This window comes from Castor canadensis, chromosome 4 (genome assembly GCF_047511655.1).
Source record: "Castor canadensis chromosome 4, mCasCan1.hap1v2, whole genome shotgun sequence".
NCBI classification, from domain to species: domain Eukaryota; kingdom Metazoa; phylum Chordata; class Mammalia; order Rodentia; family Castoridae; genus Castor; species Castor canadensis.
Genome location: NC_133389.1, coordinates 150,677,601 through 150,697,343, shown reverse-complemented (window position 1 = coordinate 150,697,343; position 19,743 = coordinate 150,677,601). Strand labels below are relative to the sequence as shown.

The following is a 19,743-nucleotide window of genomic DNA, read 5'->3' as shown; positions in this document are numbered from 1 at the left end:
GGAGTACTGAGCTGTGTGCTGTGGAAGTTTTCTGGGGGGCAACCAAGGCATTCATCAAAGGTCATGCCCCAACTCTACAGCACAGAAAAAGGAAAGTAAATGTTGGCTGGTCTCTTCGAAGGGTTTCTCAGAGCTGCAGAGTATCTACAGCTCCCTGGTTGCCTCACAGAGGGTGGTGGAGATCTAGAAGCATTTAACTCATCTTTGCTCACAATTTACATTCCATGACAAGTGGCCTTGGGTCAGTGGACACAACAGACCTAAGTCTGTACTCTGAGAAACCAGTACTTAAGCCGGTACTCACAGAAACCCAGTGAACATTAAATCTACTGTCAAAGAACTGGGATCCCAGGTGTTTTTGCAAGTCACATACCAGTTCAGAATCATCTGGTGTGCAGCCTCCGTTGATGTGATATTCAATGTCTGCTGCCTCAATTTTCCCGTTGTTCATAAAACCAACCTGTGAGCAGTAAATAGCATTACTTCTATGAGTGTGTGGGGTGTGAGACTACGTCTGAAGCATTGGAATAGTGTCATTGTTGGACTGGAGTTCCTTCCAGTCCTGGTAAGAGTGTTGCTGGGGAGTGAGCCTGCCTATGCTCAAACTCTGGCTCGACCATTTTGCTTGGGCTGCCCATTCCACCTTTCTATGCCTCAATATCCTCATGTGTAACAACAGGAACAAAACTATCATGTATTAGTAAGTTATGAAATAAACTGATTCAGTTGGGACCAGTGTATTTAAAAGAATAAGTAAAAGAGAAGGAGAGGAAAAGAGACAGGGGAGTAGGGGAAGGGAGAGAAGAGGGGGGCGAGGGGAAGAGGGAAGGAGAGGTAAGAAAGAAGGAGAGAAAAGAAAGTATCAGTGTATCACACATAGCAATAGTAAGTCTCTCTCTCTCTCAACATCTGAACAGGGATTTGCTTCTGATCTATGGAGGAGTAAAAAGCCATCCATACTTTTAGTTGGTTGATAAAGCTCTGCGTGATAACCAAAGCTCCTCTCTTATGGGCTGAAATCCCTGGGGTAGAGTTGGAGTCTTGTGAAGCTTATTTTATTGCAATATTTTCTGCTCCCTTCTAGAAACAAGGCTATATTCTGTGGTAATGAGGTTGCCAAAGGTGGAATATCCTACCAAAAGGTGGAAGCAGTTCTGTAACTAGACTAATGAATGCACGGGATGACTCAAGCTCAGAAAAGTGTCACACCAAATCCTAAAGTTTCGATTCTGAAAGTCCCCAGAAATGGAGAAACCTAAAAATGCCAGAGCTTTGCTCATACTTCTGTGTTGCTTTTAGCCTTTCTCTCATTCCCTGCATTAGTATTCCCTTTTCTTTTATATGCACTGACTCAAGTGTCACACTGGGCAGTAACTAGGCTTGGTGAACATCACTGTGGGGGTGAGCACAGGGCTCTATATAGATTTGAAACTGCAAGTTAGCATATCACTGAATTGGTTTGGTGCCTTTCCTGTCCACTTACCTTGTATTTCCCCAGGAGTGGGTGCCGGCCTCCAGTTATCAACATGTCCTCCTCATGTTCTAGAATAAAATGGATTGGGCAGCCAGTCCTAGAGAGAAAGAAATAGAATGACAATTTTAAGTGATTTGAGATTTTGAGTTCAGGTTTATGGAATGTTTCATGAACCATTTGTTTTCTATCCACATACAAGAAAGAGAAAGAGGAGAGCTACTCTCAGGAAAGACAAGGAAGTTATGAGTTTACTGCTTCTTCATGATGAATGAGGCAGCTAGGAGGTTATCTGTATGTTTAAGAAGTTCCTGTTCTATTAATCTTTCTTAGAAATCATGTTAGAGCATTTATGGTAGTTGTTTTGGGCCTAAACTCAGTTTTTTCTTTTCTTTGGTGGGATGGGGTTTGAACTCAGGGCCTCACACTGAGCATGTCTCCTGTCAGTAAATCACAGTTTTTAAGAGTGCTAACAGTAACATGCTGAATTTTTCCCTCAGAGTAATTTGAGAGTGTTAAACTCTCTGAAGTTTGGTTTCTGATTCCTTTATTATTTTCAGTGGGTGTATTCTTCATTTATATCAGTGGCATCAATGATCAGTAAACCTGCAAGCTCAGTTTGAAGTCTTTATTTCTCATATTCTTCACCCAGATACCAATTCATGTTCAAATACTGCCATTTATTTCTTCTACAACATTTCTAGGATTTTGTCTCCTCTTTCAACAGGCATCCCCTTGTCTGAGCCTTAATTTTCATATATCCAGATGACTGAAGTTGGGGGATTCTGGGATCTTCTCTGGCTATTTCACCTTTACCACCTTCTAAGAAAATCAATACCACTTTGATCATAATTCCCATACACAGACACCTGCTGGCATCTCTTCAGCATAGTGACCCAACTTTTTGCATTTCACTTAGGATTACATCATATATTAAAGTCTTGCAATCATGGTCTACCTAAATATGGTTGGTTGGTACTGCTAAAATTTAACATACGCCTGTGTCTTTGCAATATTGTCCTTTTCTGAAACATTGTATGTGTGTGTGTGTGTGTAATGGCTCACAATTCCTGAGTACTCTCCCTGGATGCTTGATTACATGAGAACATACTTGGTTTGGTTTAGAGAAGCAGAATTTATGATCTGCTCTCTACCAGCATTATTTCAGCATTCTTTACTAGCTGTGTGCATCAGTAATGGCTATAAATAACTTATTTTTTGAATAGGTAATACATGCAGTTGTTACACAATTCAAAAAGTTTGAGAGAGATTCCAAGATGGCGACTAGAGGGAGGAAGCAGAAAGCGTGCTTCCTAAAGTAAAATCTTGGACAGATGCTGGAGATACACCTTACAGGAAAAACCACTGAGAAGAGTCAAAACTCTAACCCCTTCACACCCCCAGCCCATGCATAGCATCCCCACTCCACATTAAATGGAGAAACTAGGAGGGCTCCCGCGCCACCAGACACCAGCTCCTAGACCACTTGGGAAGTCTCAGATCACCAAATGAGCTAAGTGCCATGCAGTACTCCCACAGACAACCCTGGGCCATATCAGCATAGCCTCCTGGACAGACCAACCTTCACCCAGGGAAAAAAGAGAAAAAAACCAAACTGAATAAACAACAACAACAAAAAGACATAGCAAAGAGGGCAAGGCGCCCTGAGCACTGAAGAGTGGGGAAGGGGCAATCCCTTACAGAACTGTAAATAAACAAGCCAGCCGGAGAAGGCAGGAGCAGTGGCACACACCAAGCAACCTTGGAGTGGGAAAGCTTGTAAAAGTGGCAGTGGGAGGAAAACTCCACAGGAGAGGGGGGAGGGTCCACTTCCTATGTCAACTGTAAATAAACATGCTGGCCTGAGAAAGCTGGTGCAGTGACACCTCCCCAGTGTGCTTGGAAAGGGGAAAGCTTGTAGCAGTGGTGGTCACACCCAGGAGAACTCTAAGTAGACAAAGCCTGAGGGGCTAAGTGAGTGTTAAGCTCACTCCTGAGATCTGCATAAATAAAGCCTCCAGCAACAGCAGGCTGACAGCAGCTGGCAGGTGAGCCACAGCCTCAGATAGACATTCACAGAAAAACTGTCTCCAGACCCTTATTTTTTCTTTTTCTCTTCTTAGATGAGACAACAACTGAACTACATCTGCATGCTGAAAAACTTACTGAAACTGTATTGCATTTGAACTTGGGACACTTTGTTGTGTTTTGTTTTTTTCCCCTTTGATGAGACAATGACAGAACAACTTCTGAGACACCATCTCCAGGATTGGAGGCTGAGGGACTAACACCAAAATTATAAGACTGAAACTTTATTGCATTTGAACTTGGAGTTTTTTTTTAAATCCTCTCTCTTTCTATCTAATGTCTGTTTAGCTTACTGTTGATTAGTACACTATCTCTCTCCCTGTTTATATCTTTGACACTGTTTTTTTTTGTTTGCTTTTTACTTGTTTATTTGTTTTTCCCTTTTTCTTTACCTTCTTTGCTTTCCCTCTCCTCTCACCCCTCCATTCTAAATATCACAATTGTTATTATTACAAGCTAGAAAATACTTAATTGAACACAGTACAGGGACAGTAACAATACCAAAGGCAGTGATGGGAAGACAGAAAAAACAGAGAAACCAGTTTCTCCACAGCAAAAAATTAGAACAGGAACCAGAGGGAAATGAAGAAAACAGATACTCAGATCCAGACTCCAACAAAACGAAGATAAACTATGCCAAATAACCCAATGAAGCCCACAAGAATAATCTGAAAGAAGAAATCCTCCAAGTAATCAATGAGAATTTTATAGAGATGATACTGGATAGGGTCAACCAAAATGTACCAGAGACACTCAAGAAATTCCAAGACAACAAAAATAGAGAATTTGAAAAAGCACAAGAAGAAATAAAAGAAACCATAGAAGCACTATATAAACACCAAAGTGAAACAAAGAACATGATCAATAAAGAGATAAATGAACTCAGGACAAAAATAGACAACATTAAAGAGGAAACCACTCAGGATATGGAAAACCTCAGAAAAAAGAACGAAACAGAAATGCAAAACAAAATGGAAGGCCAATCCAGCAGAATAGAACAAGCAGAAGACAGAATCTCAGAACTTGAAGATGAAATGGTAATTAAAGGAAAAACTGAAGAACTACTAATTAAACAACTCAAGACCTGTGAAAAGAAAATGCAAGAACTCACCGACTCCATCAAAAGACCAAACCTGAGAATCATGGGCATTGAAGAAGGAGAAGAGGTGCAAGCAAAGGGAGTGCAAAATATATTCAACAAAATAATAACAGAAAATTTCCCAAATCTAGAAAAATCTATGTCCATACAGATGCAAGAGGGCTCCAGAACACCAAACAGACCAGACCAAAATAGAACTACCCCATGGCATATAATCATTAAAACAACAAGTACAGAGACTTGAGAAAGAATATTGAAGTCTGTAAGAGAGAAAAAACAAGTAACATACAAAGGTAAACCCATCAAAATCACAGCAGACTTCTCAACAGAAACATTAAAAGCAAGAAGAGCATGGGGTGAGATCTTCCAGGCACTGAATGAGAATAACTTCAACCCCAGGATACTCTACCCAGCAAAACTATCATTCAAAATAGATGGAGCAATAAAAGTCTTCCATGATAAGCACAAACTAAAACAAAATGTGACCACAAAGCCACCATTACAAAAGATTCTTCAAGAGATTCTGTACCAGAAAGTGAAACCCAACATAACCACAAAAGGGCAGGCAGCACCAAACTGCAGGAAAAGAAAAAGCAAGAAAGTAGAGAGTAACCTCGATTTAGGTACACACAATCAAACCTTCAAACAACTAAGACAACTAAATGACAGGAATCACCACATACCTATCAGTAGTAACACTTAATGTTAATGGACTTAATTCCCCACATCAAAAGCCACCGTTTGACAAACTGGATTAAAAAGGAAGATTCAACAATTTGTTGAATCTTACCGACAGAAATAAGCATAGGCTTAGGATGAAAGGCTGGAAGATTTACCAAGCCAATGGCCCCTGAAAACAGGCAGGAGTAGCAATACTTATCTCTGATAAAGTAGACTTCAAACCTACATTGATCAAATGAGATAAAGAAGGACATCCCATAGTAATAAAAGGGGAAATAGACCAAAAGGAAATAACAATTATCAACCTATATGCACCCAATGTCAATGCACTCAATTTCATCAAACATACCCTGAAGGACCTAAAAGCATATATTAACGCCAACACAGTGGTTGTGGGAGACTTTAACACCCCATTATCATCAATAGATAGGTCATCCAACAAAAAAATCAATGAAGAAATCCAAGATCTAAAATATCCCATAGATCAAATGGACCTAGTTGATATCTACAGAACATTTTATCCAACTTCTACACAATATACATTCTTCTCAGCAGCCCATGGAACCTTCTCCAACATAGATCATATCCTAGGGCACAAAGCAAACCTCAGCAAATATAAGAAAATAGAAATTATACCATGCATTCTATCTGATCACAATGCAATAAAACTAGAACTCAACAACAAAAATAAAGACAAAAAACATGCAAACAGCTGGAAACTGAATAACTCATTATTAAATGAACAATGGGTCATTGATGAAATAAAAGTGGAAATTAAAAAGTTCCTGGAAGACAATGAAAATGAAAACACAACCCACCAGAACCTATGGGACACAAAAAGGCAGTCCTGAGAGGAAAGTTTATAGCGATGACTGCATATATTAAAAAGACTGAAAGATCTCAAATCAATGACCTAATGATACATCTAAACTTCTAGTGTTAGGACCCGGATTCCAATTTCCCCGAGAGACAGAGAGCCAGGCGTGAATGCAATCAACAAAGCAGAGTTTATTGGGCTGGCTAGCCAGGGTCGAGCTCCCACACGGACACGCAGGACCGGTTAGGAAAGCAAGACCCTGAGCCTCTTAAGGGGAAATCTTATATAGACTGCAGTGGCGTGCATATTTTCGTTATCAACATTAGGCAAGCAGGCAGAGCACATCCTGCACGTACTTCACATCTTGCACGTACCTCACATCTTGCACGTACCGCACATCTTGCTCGTACCTCACATCTTGCATTCCTCACACTCTATATCTTATCTACATGGGATGTTTGGTACTGGTTTCTCCAACAAGGGGGTTGGGGCCCGCTGAAACCTCATATTCCTTTCATTCCCCCCTTTCTTACGGCCTAAATTGAGGAATCATTCTCAAGAGGATGAAGAGCCTGATATTGTTGGCGGAGGACCAGAAGTTGGATAGTATTAATTCGACTTTTGACAAAAGTCATAAGTCGGTTTAGAATCCAGGGTCCTATGGTAACAAGCAATAGGATGATTATTATTGGCCCTGCTAATGCAGATAAAAGGGTAGCCAACCATGGGGACTGGTTAAACCAAGACTCGAACCAGCTTTCCCCGGCCTCTCTTTCTCGTTTTCTTTGTTCCAGACTCTTTCGAAGTTTAGACATGGAGTCACGAACAACTCCGGTATGGTCAGCGTAAAAACAACATTCTTCTCCTAGAGCAACACATAGTCCCCCCTTTTGGAGGAACAGCAAATCCAGACCTCGTCGGTTTTGAAGTACTACCTCGGACAGAGAAGTGAGGGATTTTTCCAGGTGGCTAATGGAGGTTTTTATTCTTTCTATATCTTTGTCTATGGCTGCGCGCAGCGAAGACATCCCTTTATGTTGAGTGGCCAGGGAGGCTATGCCGATCCCTGCCCCAGCCACTCCTAAGCTAAGCAGGGTAGCAATGGTTAAAGTAGAAATAGGCTCTCGTTTTTTCCTTTTTCCTTTAACCATTTTTGTATTCCAGTATGAATATAGACTCTCCTCTGAATGATACAGGATGCGGGGCAGCACAGCCACCATGACACAAAATTCTTTGGAGCTGTTAAACACCTTAGTTGATAGGCAAGGGGTGAGCCCGGACCGTGAGCATAGCCACCATTTCTCGCCCTTTGGAACTATCCATTTAATAGTGCTGCCCCAGTTGTTGTTTCCTTTTGTAACAACAGTACATAATCCTTGTCTATCCCTTGGCACCTTCCCTAAGCAAGTTCCTTGGCCACTTACCTGTCGTATGGTTAGACCTCTTTTACGGTTTCCCCAGGCACATTGGGTGGGGTTGTCACTGGTTGAGTTATCATAAGTGATATTTAGCCCTATTGCCTCATAGAATGGGGGCCTCACATTGTAGCACAGCCAGCAGGAGGTAGTCATGCTAGGGTTGGTGTGGTTTAACGTCAGGAATGCAGCGTCCACCATGTCCCAGAGGGGGTCTTTAGACCTGGTCCTGAGACTGGGTTTTGGGTTTCCCCTGGAAGGGCGGGTTTCTAATGGTTTTGGAGTTGTTACACTAACCAGAGCTGTGGTAAAGGAAAGGTGGTGAGTTGTGGAAGGTCGGGGAGGTGGCTTTACATAGGGTGGCCTAAGTACCCTATTAGGGCCTAACGCTGTGGATGGCGGCCCTGTGGGCTCAACTTTTAATCTGACTACTATGGTTGAACCAGGATATCCAGTTGTATAAAACACAAGTCCCCATATCTTTCCTTGTATCCACCCAGGGGTGTCCATTTTGCCAGCTTCAGTGAAAGTGACCTTGATTCTATCTAGATCTGTGGGCCAGCAACCCCGGTTGGAACTCGGAAGGCTTTGGCCCCCAAAACCTGTGTCCCCCATGAAAATCGGGCCCCCCCCCGCTGCCTCTCCAGGGTGTTATCCTTGGTGCCTCATTTACAAATGCAAATGTGAGCAGGTCTGGCTTTGATACTGCCCATTTTGAGTCACCATCGTTAGATGTGACGCATGCCCATGACTTACAGAAGGAGTATTGTATCCCCCCACAGTCTTTATTCTTTTGGTGCCCTGGGCAGGCATAAAAACCCCAGCGTCGAGCTATGTCCGGGGCGGCGGCCTTGTAGGCAGGATTGATGTCTTTGAAGCAGAATTGTAGTTCTGGCCACCAAGTTCCCAATGGGGAGATGTGAGTGGTCTCGTTGAGGGTGGTGTGTGTCTCCCCATCGGTAAGTATCCAGGTTTGTTTATAAGGCTGGTGAGGGTTGGTTTCCGCAAGGCTCCCGCTCTGGGCAGTGAGCAAGATCAGGGAGATCATCCAGTTTATTTGTGTTGGTTCCTGAAAACTCTGCATGTTTTGGGGGCCGCAAGAGCTTCAGCTTCAGTGGGTTGTCTGGGTGCCGCCGTACAGTCCACTCTCTGGCCTCTTCGTGTTTCTGATGATTGGCTCGACGCACGTGGGAGTAATGGATCCAAGGTCCGATGCCGTCAACCTTAAGAGTGGTAGGGGTAGTAAACAGTACAACATAAGGTCCTTTCCATCTAGGCTCTAGGGTTTTGGACTGATGCCTTTTAACCCATACCATGTCACCCGGGACTATGCCATGTTCCGGAGCCGAGTCCCTCTTAACAGCGTGGTATGCTTGAATTAAAGGCCAAATCCATTGTTGCACTTTAGCTAAAGCCTGCAACATGGTCAGGTAATTTGGGGCCAAATCACCTAGTTCTGGGCTTAAGGTCCTCTGAATGATGGGGGGTGCAGCCCCATACAGGATCTCAAAGGGAGTTAGCCCATGGACATAGGGGGAGTTCTGGACTCGGAAAATGGCTAAGGGAAGGAGCGTCACCCAATCACCGCCAGTCTCCAGGGCCAATTTGGCTAAAGTCTCCTTTAGTGTCCTATTTATCCTTTCTATTTGCCCTGAGCTCTGGGGGTTATATTCACAATGTAGCTTCCAATTGGCCCCCATAGCCTGGGCTAGTCCCTGCAGGACTTTACTAACAAAAGCCGGACCGTTATCTGACCCAATTGCCTCGGGCACCCCATATCTGGGTATGATTTCCTCCAGCAAAGCCTTTGCCACTACCTGACTCGTCTCCTTTTTTGTAGGAAAAGCCTCCACCCAGCCTGAAAAGGTATCTATAAATACCAGCAAATATTTGTACCCAAACTTTTCTGGTTTTACCTCAGTAAAATCTACTTCCCAATTTCTTTCCGGAGCCCTCCCCCGTTCCCGAGTACCTGTATGGTGCCCCTCCCTTCGTCCCGGTTTCATGACTGTGCAGCTGGCACAATCTTCCACAATTTGGCGGACTGCTATGGTCTGGTTCGGAAATCGGAGCTGCGCAGATGTCAACAAGTCTAGTAATTTTCTCTGCCCCAAATGAGTGGACTTATGTAAGTTAGCCAACAGGAATCGTCCGAGTTTTTTAGGCAGAATTAACTTGCCTTCCAAGTCGCTTTTCCATCCGTCTTCCCCTTCTCTAAAGGGGAAGTGGGCTTTCATCCAAGTGAAATCCTCTGTGGAGTATTCTGGTCGGGGGGGTAGCGGAGGGAGCTCTGGGACCGGCACGTCTATCGCCGCAACCGTGGAAGGTTGCCCTGTCTCCATGAGAGGACTCTCCATTGCTACTCTCTTTGCTTCTTGATCTGCTCTGTTGTTACCGACAGCTTCCGGCGTCTTGGCAGACTGGTGGCCTGGGACATACATCACTGCCACTGCCTTCGGTTTTTCCACTGCCATTAGTAGACGCTGGACTTCAGCTAGGTTCTTTAGATGTTTTTCTTCTGCTGTGTGGAATCCTCTTTCGCGATAGATGGCCCCGTGAACATGGATGGTACCGAAAGCATAGCGGCTATCAGTGTAGATATTGACTCGCTTTCCTTTTGCCCTCTCCAGGGCCTCTGTCAAGGCAATTAATTCCGCTTTTTGGGCTGATGTTCCGGGTGGGAGGGCGCTACTCCATACAGTATTTCCTTCTTGGTCGACTACAGCTGCCCCTGCCCTTCGGGCTCCATCTTGGAAAAAACTGCTTCCATCCGTGTACCAGTTTAATTTGCAGTCGGACAGGGGGGTATCCTTTAGGTCAGCCCGTACCTGTGTAACTTCAGAGAGAAATTCCTTGCAGTTATGGACAGGTGTCCGCAGTTCCGGGTTAGGCAACAAGGTGGCAGGGTTCAGGATTACGGGATCTGTGAATATGATCCGAGGGGAATCCAACAAGAGCCCCTGGTAGTGAGTGAGCCTGGCATTCGTCATCCATTTCCCAGGGGGTTGTTTAAGGATTCCCTCCACCGGGTGAGGGGCTGTTACCCAGAGGGCCTGTCCAAAGGTTAGTTTATCTGCTTCTCTCACCAGAATGGCAATGGCCGCTATGATGCGGAGGCAGGGGGGCCATCCTGACGCTACTGCGTCTAATTTCTTGGAAAAGTATGCCACTGGTCTCTTCCAGGGACCTAGCTGTTGGGTCAAGACTCCTTTGGCTACCCCCTTTTTCTCATCTACAAACAGAGTGAATGGTCTTGTAGGATCTGGCAAGGCTAAGGCAGGGGCCTGCAAAAGAGCGTCTTTTAGCTGAACAAAAGCCTGTTGTTCTCTCTCTCCCCAACTCCAATCTGGAGTTTCTTTGGTGGCCTCATATAGGGGTCTGGCTATTTCCGCAAATCCTGGAATCCAGAGTCTACAGAACCCCGCGGAGCCCAGGAATTCTCTCACCCCCCTAGTGGAGGTCAGGGATGGGATAGCTAGAATAGTCTGTTTCATGGCATCAGTCAGCCATCTTGCTCCATCTGCAATCCAATAACCCAAATATGTCACTGACCTTTTACAGATGTGAGTTTTCTTGGCACTTGCCCGATACCCCAGCTCACCTAATTCCGTTAGCAGGTGTTCAGTAGCCTTGATACACTCCTCTCGGGTTTCTGCCGCTAATAGTAAGTCATCAATATACTGTAATAGAGTGACTTGTGGGTGACTCCGACGAAAAGATTTCAGGTCCTGGCTCAGGGCCTCATTAAACAGGGTGGGAGAGTTTTTAAATCCTTGCGGCAGTCTGGTCCAAGTGAGCTGTCCGGATTGCCCCCCATCTTCTTGCCATTCGAAAGCAAATAGCGGCTGACTAATTTCTGACAATGGAATGCTGAAGAAAGCATCTTTCAAATCAAGGGTTGTATACCATACTCGGGAGGGGGGTAGGTGGCTGAGCAAGGTATAGGGATTCGGAACGGTGGGATGAATGTCTTCCGTCCGCTCGTTTACCTTTCGTAGGTCTTGCACAGGCCTATAGTCCCCGCTTCCCGGCTTTCGGACGGGGAGCAGAGGAGTATTCCAGGCAGACTGACAAGGCCACAGTACTCCTTCCTTTATTAGCCTGTGGATATGAGGGGCTATGCCTCTTCGGGCCTCCCCAGGCATAGGATACTGTTTCACCCGAATGGGGAGAGCAGAAGCCTTCAATTGTATAACTACGGGCGGGAGGTGTTTGGCGAGGCCGGTTCCCGCAGTCTCCGCCCAGGCCGTGGGAAATCTTTTTACCCAATGAGTCATGTCCCCTCCTGGTTCCTGTTGACTCTCGAATAGACGATGCTCGTCAGCCAATGATAGAGACAAGACATGAATCGGGCTCCCTTCTCGATCAGTCACAATTATTCCATCCGGTTCAAAATGGATATGGGCCCCTATTTTGGTGAGTAGGTCCCGTCCGAGCAGGGGAGCGGGGCTCTCAGGGACAACCAGGAAGAAGTGTGTGACCTGGTGTTTTCCTAAGTTCACCTTTCTTTTGGTAGTCCATGTACATAATTGCGTACCGGTGGCCCCCTGAACAACACTTGTTCGTGCCTTATTTAAAGGTCCATGTGCCTTGTTTAAAACCGAATATTGGGCGCCGGTATCCACCATGAACCCTATCGGCTTCCCCTCCACATTTATTGTTACCCAGGACTCGGGGGAGGGGTCCAAGCCCCGTCTCCTTCAGTCCTCTTCTCCGGCTAGGAAGACTCTGGCCTGCTCTACTGCTCGTTCCCTTTCCCTGTTTTCCCCCGGTCTCCTTCCAAACCCTCTTCTTTTCTTTAGCTTAGGACATTCTCTCTTCCAATGCCCCGCTTCCTTACAGTAAAAACAGTGTTCCTTATCCGGGGTCCTGGCGTGGCCCCCTCCCCTGGGTTGGTCCCGGACACCCACTAGGAAAATACGAGCCATTTCTCTCTGTTGCTTTCGGTTTTTCTTAGCCTGGAACTCCCGGTCCTCCTTTCTCAATTTCTCCTGGGCTTCCCTGTCTTCCTTTCTCTGTCTTTTCTCCCTTTCTTTTGGAGTTTCCCTAGCGGTAAAGACCTTTTCCGCTACCTGTAGCATTTCCCTTATAGTCATCTCCCCTAAGTTTTCCTGTTTATTGAGTTTTCTCCTAATGTCTGGGACTGCCTGATTAATGAATGAAAGTACCACAGCAGACCGGTGGAGGTCCGCCTCAGGGTCAATAGGGGTGTACTGACGGTATGCCTCATAGAGGCGCTCTAAGAAACCGGCTGGGCTTTCGTTTTTCCCTTGAATGACTGCTTTCACTTTTGCAAAATTGGTGGGCCTTCTAGCGGCCGCTCGGAGACCGGCCATAAGAGTCTGGCGGTAGATCCGAAGACGCTCCCTACCTTCTGCGGTCCCGAAATCCCAATCAGGGCGGCGTAGGGGAAAAGCCTCGTCTATGGCCGGTTGGAGAGTTGTGGGTCTCCCATTATCCCCCAAGACGTTCTTCCTCGCTTCGTTGAGGATGCGCTCTCGTTCCTCCGTCGTAAAAAGAGTATTGAGCAGCTGATGACAGTCATCCCAAGTGGGGCGGTGTGTATGCATGATGGACTCCAAGAGATCTATGAGACACTTGGGGTCTTCAGAAAAGGGCGGGTTCTGCATCCTCCAGTTATATAGATCACTGGAGGAGAAGGGCCAGTACTGAAACTGTTGCCCCCCTCCCGGTCCCCCTTGGCCTACCATCCGGACTGGAAGTGTAGGGACAGTTTCCTCCCCATGTGTTGATGAGGAGGGCCCATCTTCCCCCTCCCTTTCCCGGATCCCTCGGGGGCGAAGTCTTCGACCCATTCCTCCTCCAGCTGCCAGTCCTGTTGAGGAGGATGAGGAAATTTCCTCCTCCGGAGCACTGGCTTGGCCAGGGGGAGTCACGTATGGAGGCGGCCGATCTTCCTCTGCCCCTGCGAGGGATGGGTAAAGGGGGGAACTCTCTGGTAAGACCGGAGATGGTAAAGGAGATGCCCTAATTTTAGAACCGGTCAAGGTGGGAAGAGGAAGTTTTTCCTCCTCCTTTATGACCAAGGCGGGCGTGACTGGGGTTTTAGCCCCAGGGGCTGAACTGGAGGGGTGGGTCAGAAAAACTGTTAACCAAGGGGGAGGGCTCCTCACCAGATCCTCCCAAACCAAAATGTAAGGAACTTGGTCTGGATGGCCTCGATTGTCTGGCTGAAAAATGACTGCTTTAACCTTAGTGATCAGATCTAGGGAGAGGGAACCTTGAATGGGCCACCCGACTCCATAAGTGGGCCACTCTGCAGAACAAAAGGTGTCGAACTTACCTTTCTTGATGTCCAGACCCGCACTTAAGGCCCTTTCTTTAACTTCTGAAAAGTGAGAAAGGATCAGAGACTTTGGGGTTGTTTGTCCCTGTCCCATTGTGGAAGGAGACTCAAACACCAAGAGAGATAGAACAAAAAGGGTAAAGGCAACAATAATTCCACACACACATAACACTCTCCAGCACTCGCTCGGACCGGTCCTTCTCTCACATTGGTGCGCACCCCATTCAACCTCCTCACCGTCCAACTGGGATATCAGGCCGAAAGGCGTCCACTTGACGGGTGGTCGGTCGACTAGCTCAATTAGTTCTTTACCTGGCGCCAGGGTTCCTAAAATGCTCGAGCCCAAATGAGAGGAAAGCCTCTCCCAATAGGACCCTGTGGTCCTCCTTGCGAGATTCCCAGAATGAATCTCCCTGGGGATTGGCCGAATCCCCGCCGCGGCCCAAATGGAACACTCAAGTTCCTCCAAATGAGGGTCTGGGATCCCCTCCCTATGCCTAGGACTTGGGATCGCCCCTGCTTTCTCACAGGCAAGTTCTGTCTCTTCGAGAAAATGAAAATGGAATCTCACTGGGGCCTCCAAATGTTAGGACACGGATTCCAATTTCCCCGAGAGACAGAGAGCCAGGCGTGAATGCAATCAACAAAGCAGAGTTTATTGGGCTGGCTAGCCAGGGTCGAGCTCCCACACGGACACGCAGGACCGGTTAGGAAAGCAAGACCCTGAGCCTCTTAAGGGGAAATCTTATATAGACTGCAGTGGCGTGCATATTTTCATTATCAACATTAGGCAAGCAGGCAGAGCACATCCTGCACGTACTTCACATCTTGCACGTACCTCACATCTTGCACGTACCGCACATCTTGCTCGTACCTCACATCTTGCATTCCTCACACTCTATATCTTATCTACATGGGATGTTTGGTACTGGTTTCTCCAACAAGGGGGTTGGGGCCCGCTGAAACCTCATATTCCTTTCAACATTTATCCCAAAGCCAGGCAAAGACATCTCCAAAAAGGAGAACTATAGGCCAATCTCCTTAATGAACATTGAGGCAAAAATCCTCAATAAAATAATGGCAAACCGAATTCAACAACACATCAAAAAGATTATTCACCATGACCAAGTAGGCTTCATCCCAGGAATGCAGGGGTGGTTCAACATATGAAAATCAATAAATGTAATAAACCACCTTAACAGAAGCAAAGACAAAAACCACTTGATCATCTCAATAGATGCAGAAAAAGCCTTTGATAAGATCCAACACCATTTCATGATAAAAGCTCTAAGAAAACTAGGAATAGAAGGAAAGTACCTCAACATCATAAAAGCTATATATGACAAACCTACAGCCAGCATTATACTTAATGGAGAAAAACTGAAACCATTCCCTCTAAAATCAGGAACTAGACAAGGATGCCCACTATCTCCACTCCTATTCAACATAGTACTGGAATTCCTACCCAGAGCAATTAAGCAAGAAGAAGAAATAAAAGGAATACAAATAGGTAAAGAAACTATCAAAATATCCCTATTTGCAGATGACATGATCCTATACCTTAAAGACCCAAAAACTCTTCTCAAAAACTCCTAGACACCATCAATAGCTATAGCAAAGTATCAGGATATAAAACCAACATAGAAAAATCATTAGCATTTCTATACATTAATAATAAACAAACTGAGAAAGAATATATGAAAACAATTCCATTTACAATAACCTCAAAAAAAATCAAATACCTAGGTGCAAACTTAACAAAGCATGTGAATGACTTCTACAAGGAAAACTATAAACTTCTGAAGAAAGAGATTGAGGAAGACTATAGAAAGTGGAAAGATCTCCCATACTCATGAATTGGTAGAATCAACATAGTAAATTAGTAAATTAGCTAGCATTTGTTGCCCTCAACACAGAGAAACTAAAGCAGATACTTTAAAAGCAACTAAGGCCAATAGGAGAAGGGGACCAGGAACTAGAGAAAAGGTTAGATCAAAAAGAATTAACCTAGAAGGTAACACCCACACACAGGAAATCAATGTGAGTCAATGCCCTGTATTGCTATTCTTATCTCAACCAGCAAAAACCCTTGTTCCTTCCTATTATTGCTTATACTCTCTCTTCAACAAAATTAGAGATAAGGGCAAAATAGTTTCTGCTGGGTATAGAGGGGGTGGGGGAAGAGGGGGGCGGAATGGGTGGTAAGGGAGGGGGTGGGGGCAGGGGGGAGAAATGACCCAAGCCTTGTATGCACATATGAATAATAAAAGAAAAAAAAAGGTTAGTTTGAGAAGAATTTACTTAGAAGGTAACACACATATACAGGAAATCAATGCATGTCAACTCCCTGTATAGCTATCCTTATCTCAACTAGCAAAAACCCTTGATCCTTCCTATTATTGCTTATACTCTCTCTTCAACAAAATTAGAGATAAGGGCAGAATAGTTTCTGCCTGGTAGCAAGGGATAAGGGGGGTAAGGGAGGGAGTTGGGGGAATAAGGAAGGGGTGGAGGGAAGGGGGGAGAAATGACCCAAACATTGTATGCACATATGAATAAAATAAAATTCAAAAAAAAGTTCAAAAGAGTGCTTAGTGAAAAATGTCTCTCCTGCTACTGTCTCCAGCCACATAGCTCTTCCAGAAGGCACAATTGTCAGCAGTTTCCTGAGAGTCCTTCTACACACATTAAATTTTTTATGGACCATCAGGTGTCCTCTTTCTTCAGAAATAGTAAGCCATCCATAGGCAAAATCTTAATATTCTATATGTGTGGAGTTTTGCTCATGTCCCAATGAATACTACTAATTAATAAAATTGTCTGTTTCATTTTTCCTTACTTCCTTTGCTGTTGAGAGGCAGGAAGGACTTTGAGCTAAAAACACAGGAAAAGTTAGATCAGAGATGTTGATTCCACTGAAAGCATGAAGGCAAGCATGCCCAATTCTGTGGCCCTTGGTTACTATCCTCCAGTATCTTTGAGACACCTCTTAGATTTAAAGGAATGGAGTACTAGGAGCTGGAATATGGAGGACCACACATCCCTATGAGTCTGGCTTGCAGATGCACTCACTTGTGTGCTGCCACAGCCGCCACCGATGCCAGGAGCCCAGGCTTGCTTGATTTCCCTCGAAAGGCTCCGCCGACCCTTTTTACATGGCAGTTGATCCTGTTCTTTGGGATTCCTAAGGTACAAGCCACCTTTTCCTGCGAGTCAGGGGTTGGTTGCAGGTCCCCAGTTACACAGAACACACATAATAAGCAAGAGGTTCATTCACCGAAAAAGAAATTTCTTATCATTTGCCCATTGTCCTGAATACAAATATATTTCTTTATCATCTATTTGGAGGGACTGACTCAGAAAACGTTATAGGCACCTACAATGCTCCAATCAAAGGAATAAATTGGTTTTGCTCTTCAAAATTTATTAATGATAGATGACATTACAAAATAACCACATTGAAGTCTTCATTGTCCTCTGCTTAGCAGCCCTACAGTCTTGCAAAGGGTTGCCTGAGACTCTTCCCTGTCAGACATTAACACTAATACCTTGTATGAATGAGCTGGCAGAAAAGACAGAAGGAGTTATGCACTATCCAGAGGGAAATAAGAAAAATGATCCCGAATCAGGGAGCCAGAGCTGATCAGCAGTCCATAGTCCATGTGACATAAATCTGGGCTGGCTGTGACCTCCATAGTTCTGTACAGATAGGGTGCAGATAGGGAGGGACTGAAGCAGAAGCAGGTGGGCTGGAGGAAAACTGGTAAAGATCTCAGCTGCAGCAGGTGAGAAGGGGTGATGAACTTTACAGCAGCAGGGTGGGAGGAAGTTTACAGAAAGGCAATTCCCATTCTTTACATGGCCTATGGGGCCACTCAGTAGAGGATCCATGTATAACTCAGTCATTAGGAAATAATTCTTTGAACTATGGTTTGGCATTAATGAATTTATTCATGTTAAAGATAAGAAAACTTGGAACTATGATTTTAATGTGAAGAACAAAATCTCAAAACTTGAATCCCCATTGAGTAGTTTTTCCATTTAAATAATGGCTACTCTTTCTTCTTGGCAGAATATGGCCATTGGTACAGAATGCTATGAACAGATCACACTCAGAATAGAGAGGTAGAAAGTAGGGCTGGAAGGTGGCTAGAAGGGAGGGCGTGGCCATAGCAGAAGCCACCATGGGCAGTGAGTGACAGGGGGTACTTCAGTGGAAACAAAATGAGAAATAGTATCTGTGCATTCTGAGGATAATCTGTGTAGCTTGAGAATGGCCTGAAACCAAATATGTGATACCCACAGAGTTGTGCAGGCATAAGAAAGATACTAGAAACACAGAAATATCATAGAATTGGGACAGAGAAAGAAGAAGATAAGGATTGTCTTTAGCTATAATTGCCTGAAGACTCACCACTCATTGCATGAGGAATGAATGAAAAGTGAATAACAAAGCACCACCTGATGCAATTTCCATTTTATTCTCCATAATTACTTGTGAGTTACATTAAATTTTAAGTGATTTCTAAAGTTCTTGATACATTTCAGAGACAAATCCCTTATAGATTATTATCAACAGGTATCTAAATTGGATGGCATACTGAGAATCTTGCGCTCAGGGTTTGCAAATCTGATAAGGAGCTCCCACTAAAGCGATACATTAAAAAAATACCTGACTGGGATTTTGATCTAATTGGTCTGAGAAGGAGAAACAAACATTCAAAGAGCTCCTGGGTGATTCCAAGGTATGACTAGGACCACTGTGCAAACAAATGGTCATTTGCTGGATTATTTCTGCCTGTAGTGATGTGAATTCCAGGAGCACCCAAACACCATGGCTGGGGCTAATAGCAATAGACACGGGGTAAACACCCTGAGTCTCAGCTCCAATTTGGATGATTCATGGCAGGTAGGTTGGCAGGAGATGGATATTACACTCTCCAGTGTGTAAGGGCACTGGGGAAAAAACAGTTATTAAAAACTCTGGGACCCGTGAAGACATCCTTATAAAGTATGAAGGTAAGTCCACACACTTTGATAATGAAATGCCAATAACTGAAGCCATATATCCAGCTATTAATATTTAGGAAAATGCTTTATATAATAAGAATTAAACTTCAATCAGAAAATCCTCTAAAATAGAATGTCCAAATTAACTTGACTGCATATAAAAGTGATATGACCATAAAACATTAATCCAAGTAAACGTTGAACCCAGTACCCTGGCTGTATACTGTCAGTAGTATAGAAGAATAAAAAGAAAGCTTAAACTTGACTTAGTAAGCTTGTTGTGGATAGTGTTGAATGAATGCTTCTGAAACTATTGTGTGTGCACTATAGGACTGAGCAAATGAATAAATACATGTACCTATATTGTTGGGAACCAGGGTTCTCACTGTGAGTGAAGGGAGTTGCAAATAAGGAATGAAGGAAAGGAGGAAAAGGACACAGTGCTATTGGACTGAAATTATTAGCACTGTGATGTGATCTTTTTTTAAAAATGTATTTCCTAGCTGTGTCCATGGAAAGAGCTCAGGAGCAATGGTATCCCCGTAGCACTGAACAGATTCAGTTTCTAAATACCATTCCCCATTAAAAATAACCAGGGCTTCTGGGAGCAAAGGCCAATTCTAGCTCTGGGGCAAGGAAAGGACAAAATCAGCCTGAAATACCTGCTAACCCAGAAAGTAATAAAATTCTAAACCACTGATGGATCTCTGTCAAAAGGCTGAAGAAGCCAACTTGAAGGTATTCCCACTGGCCAGATTTGGGGCACTTTGAGCACCAAAAATCATAATTAGAATGAATTTTGACATATCAATTCTATTTTTTAAAAAAAACTATGAGTTTATATCTATACAAAGA

At 44.4% G+C, this 19,743-nt stretch overlaps 1 protein-coding gene across 1 annotated transcript in view; it reads right to left on the bottom strand.

Moving 5' to 3' along the window:
- Window positions 1-19,743, bottom strand: part of LOC141422709 (aldehyde oxidase 3-like) — a 109,949-nt gene that overhangs the window by 37,781 nt on the left and 52,425 nt on the right. Inside the window, 3 exon segments of the mRNA XM_074072308.1 lie at window positions 374-460; window positions 1,484-1,571; window positions 16,951-17,084. Coding sequence (XP_073928409.1) covers window positions 374-460; window positions 1,484-1,571; window positions 16,951-17,084 — 309 coding nt within the window.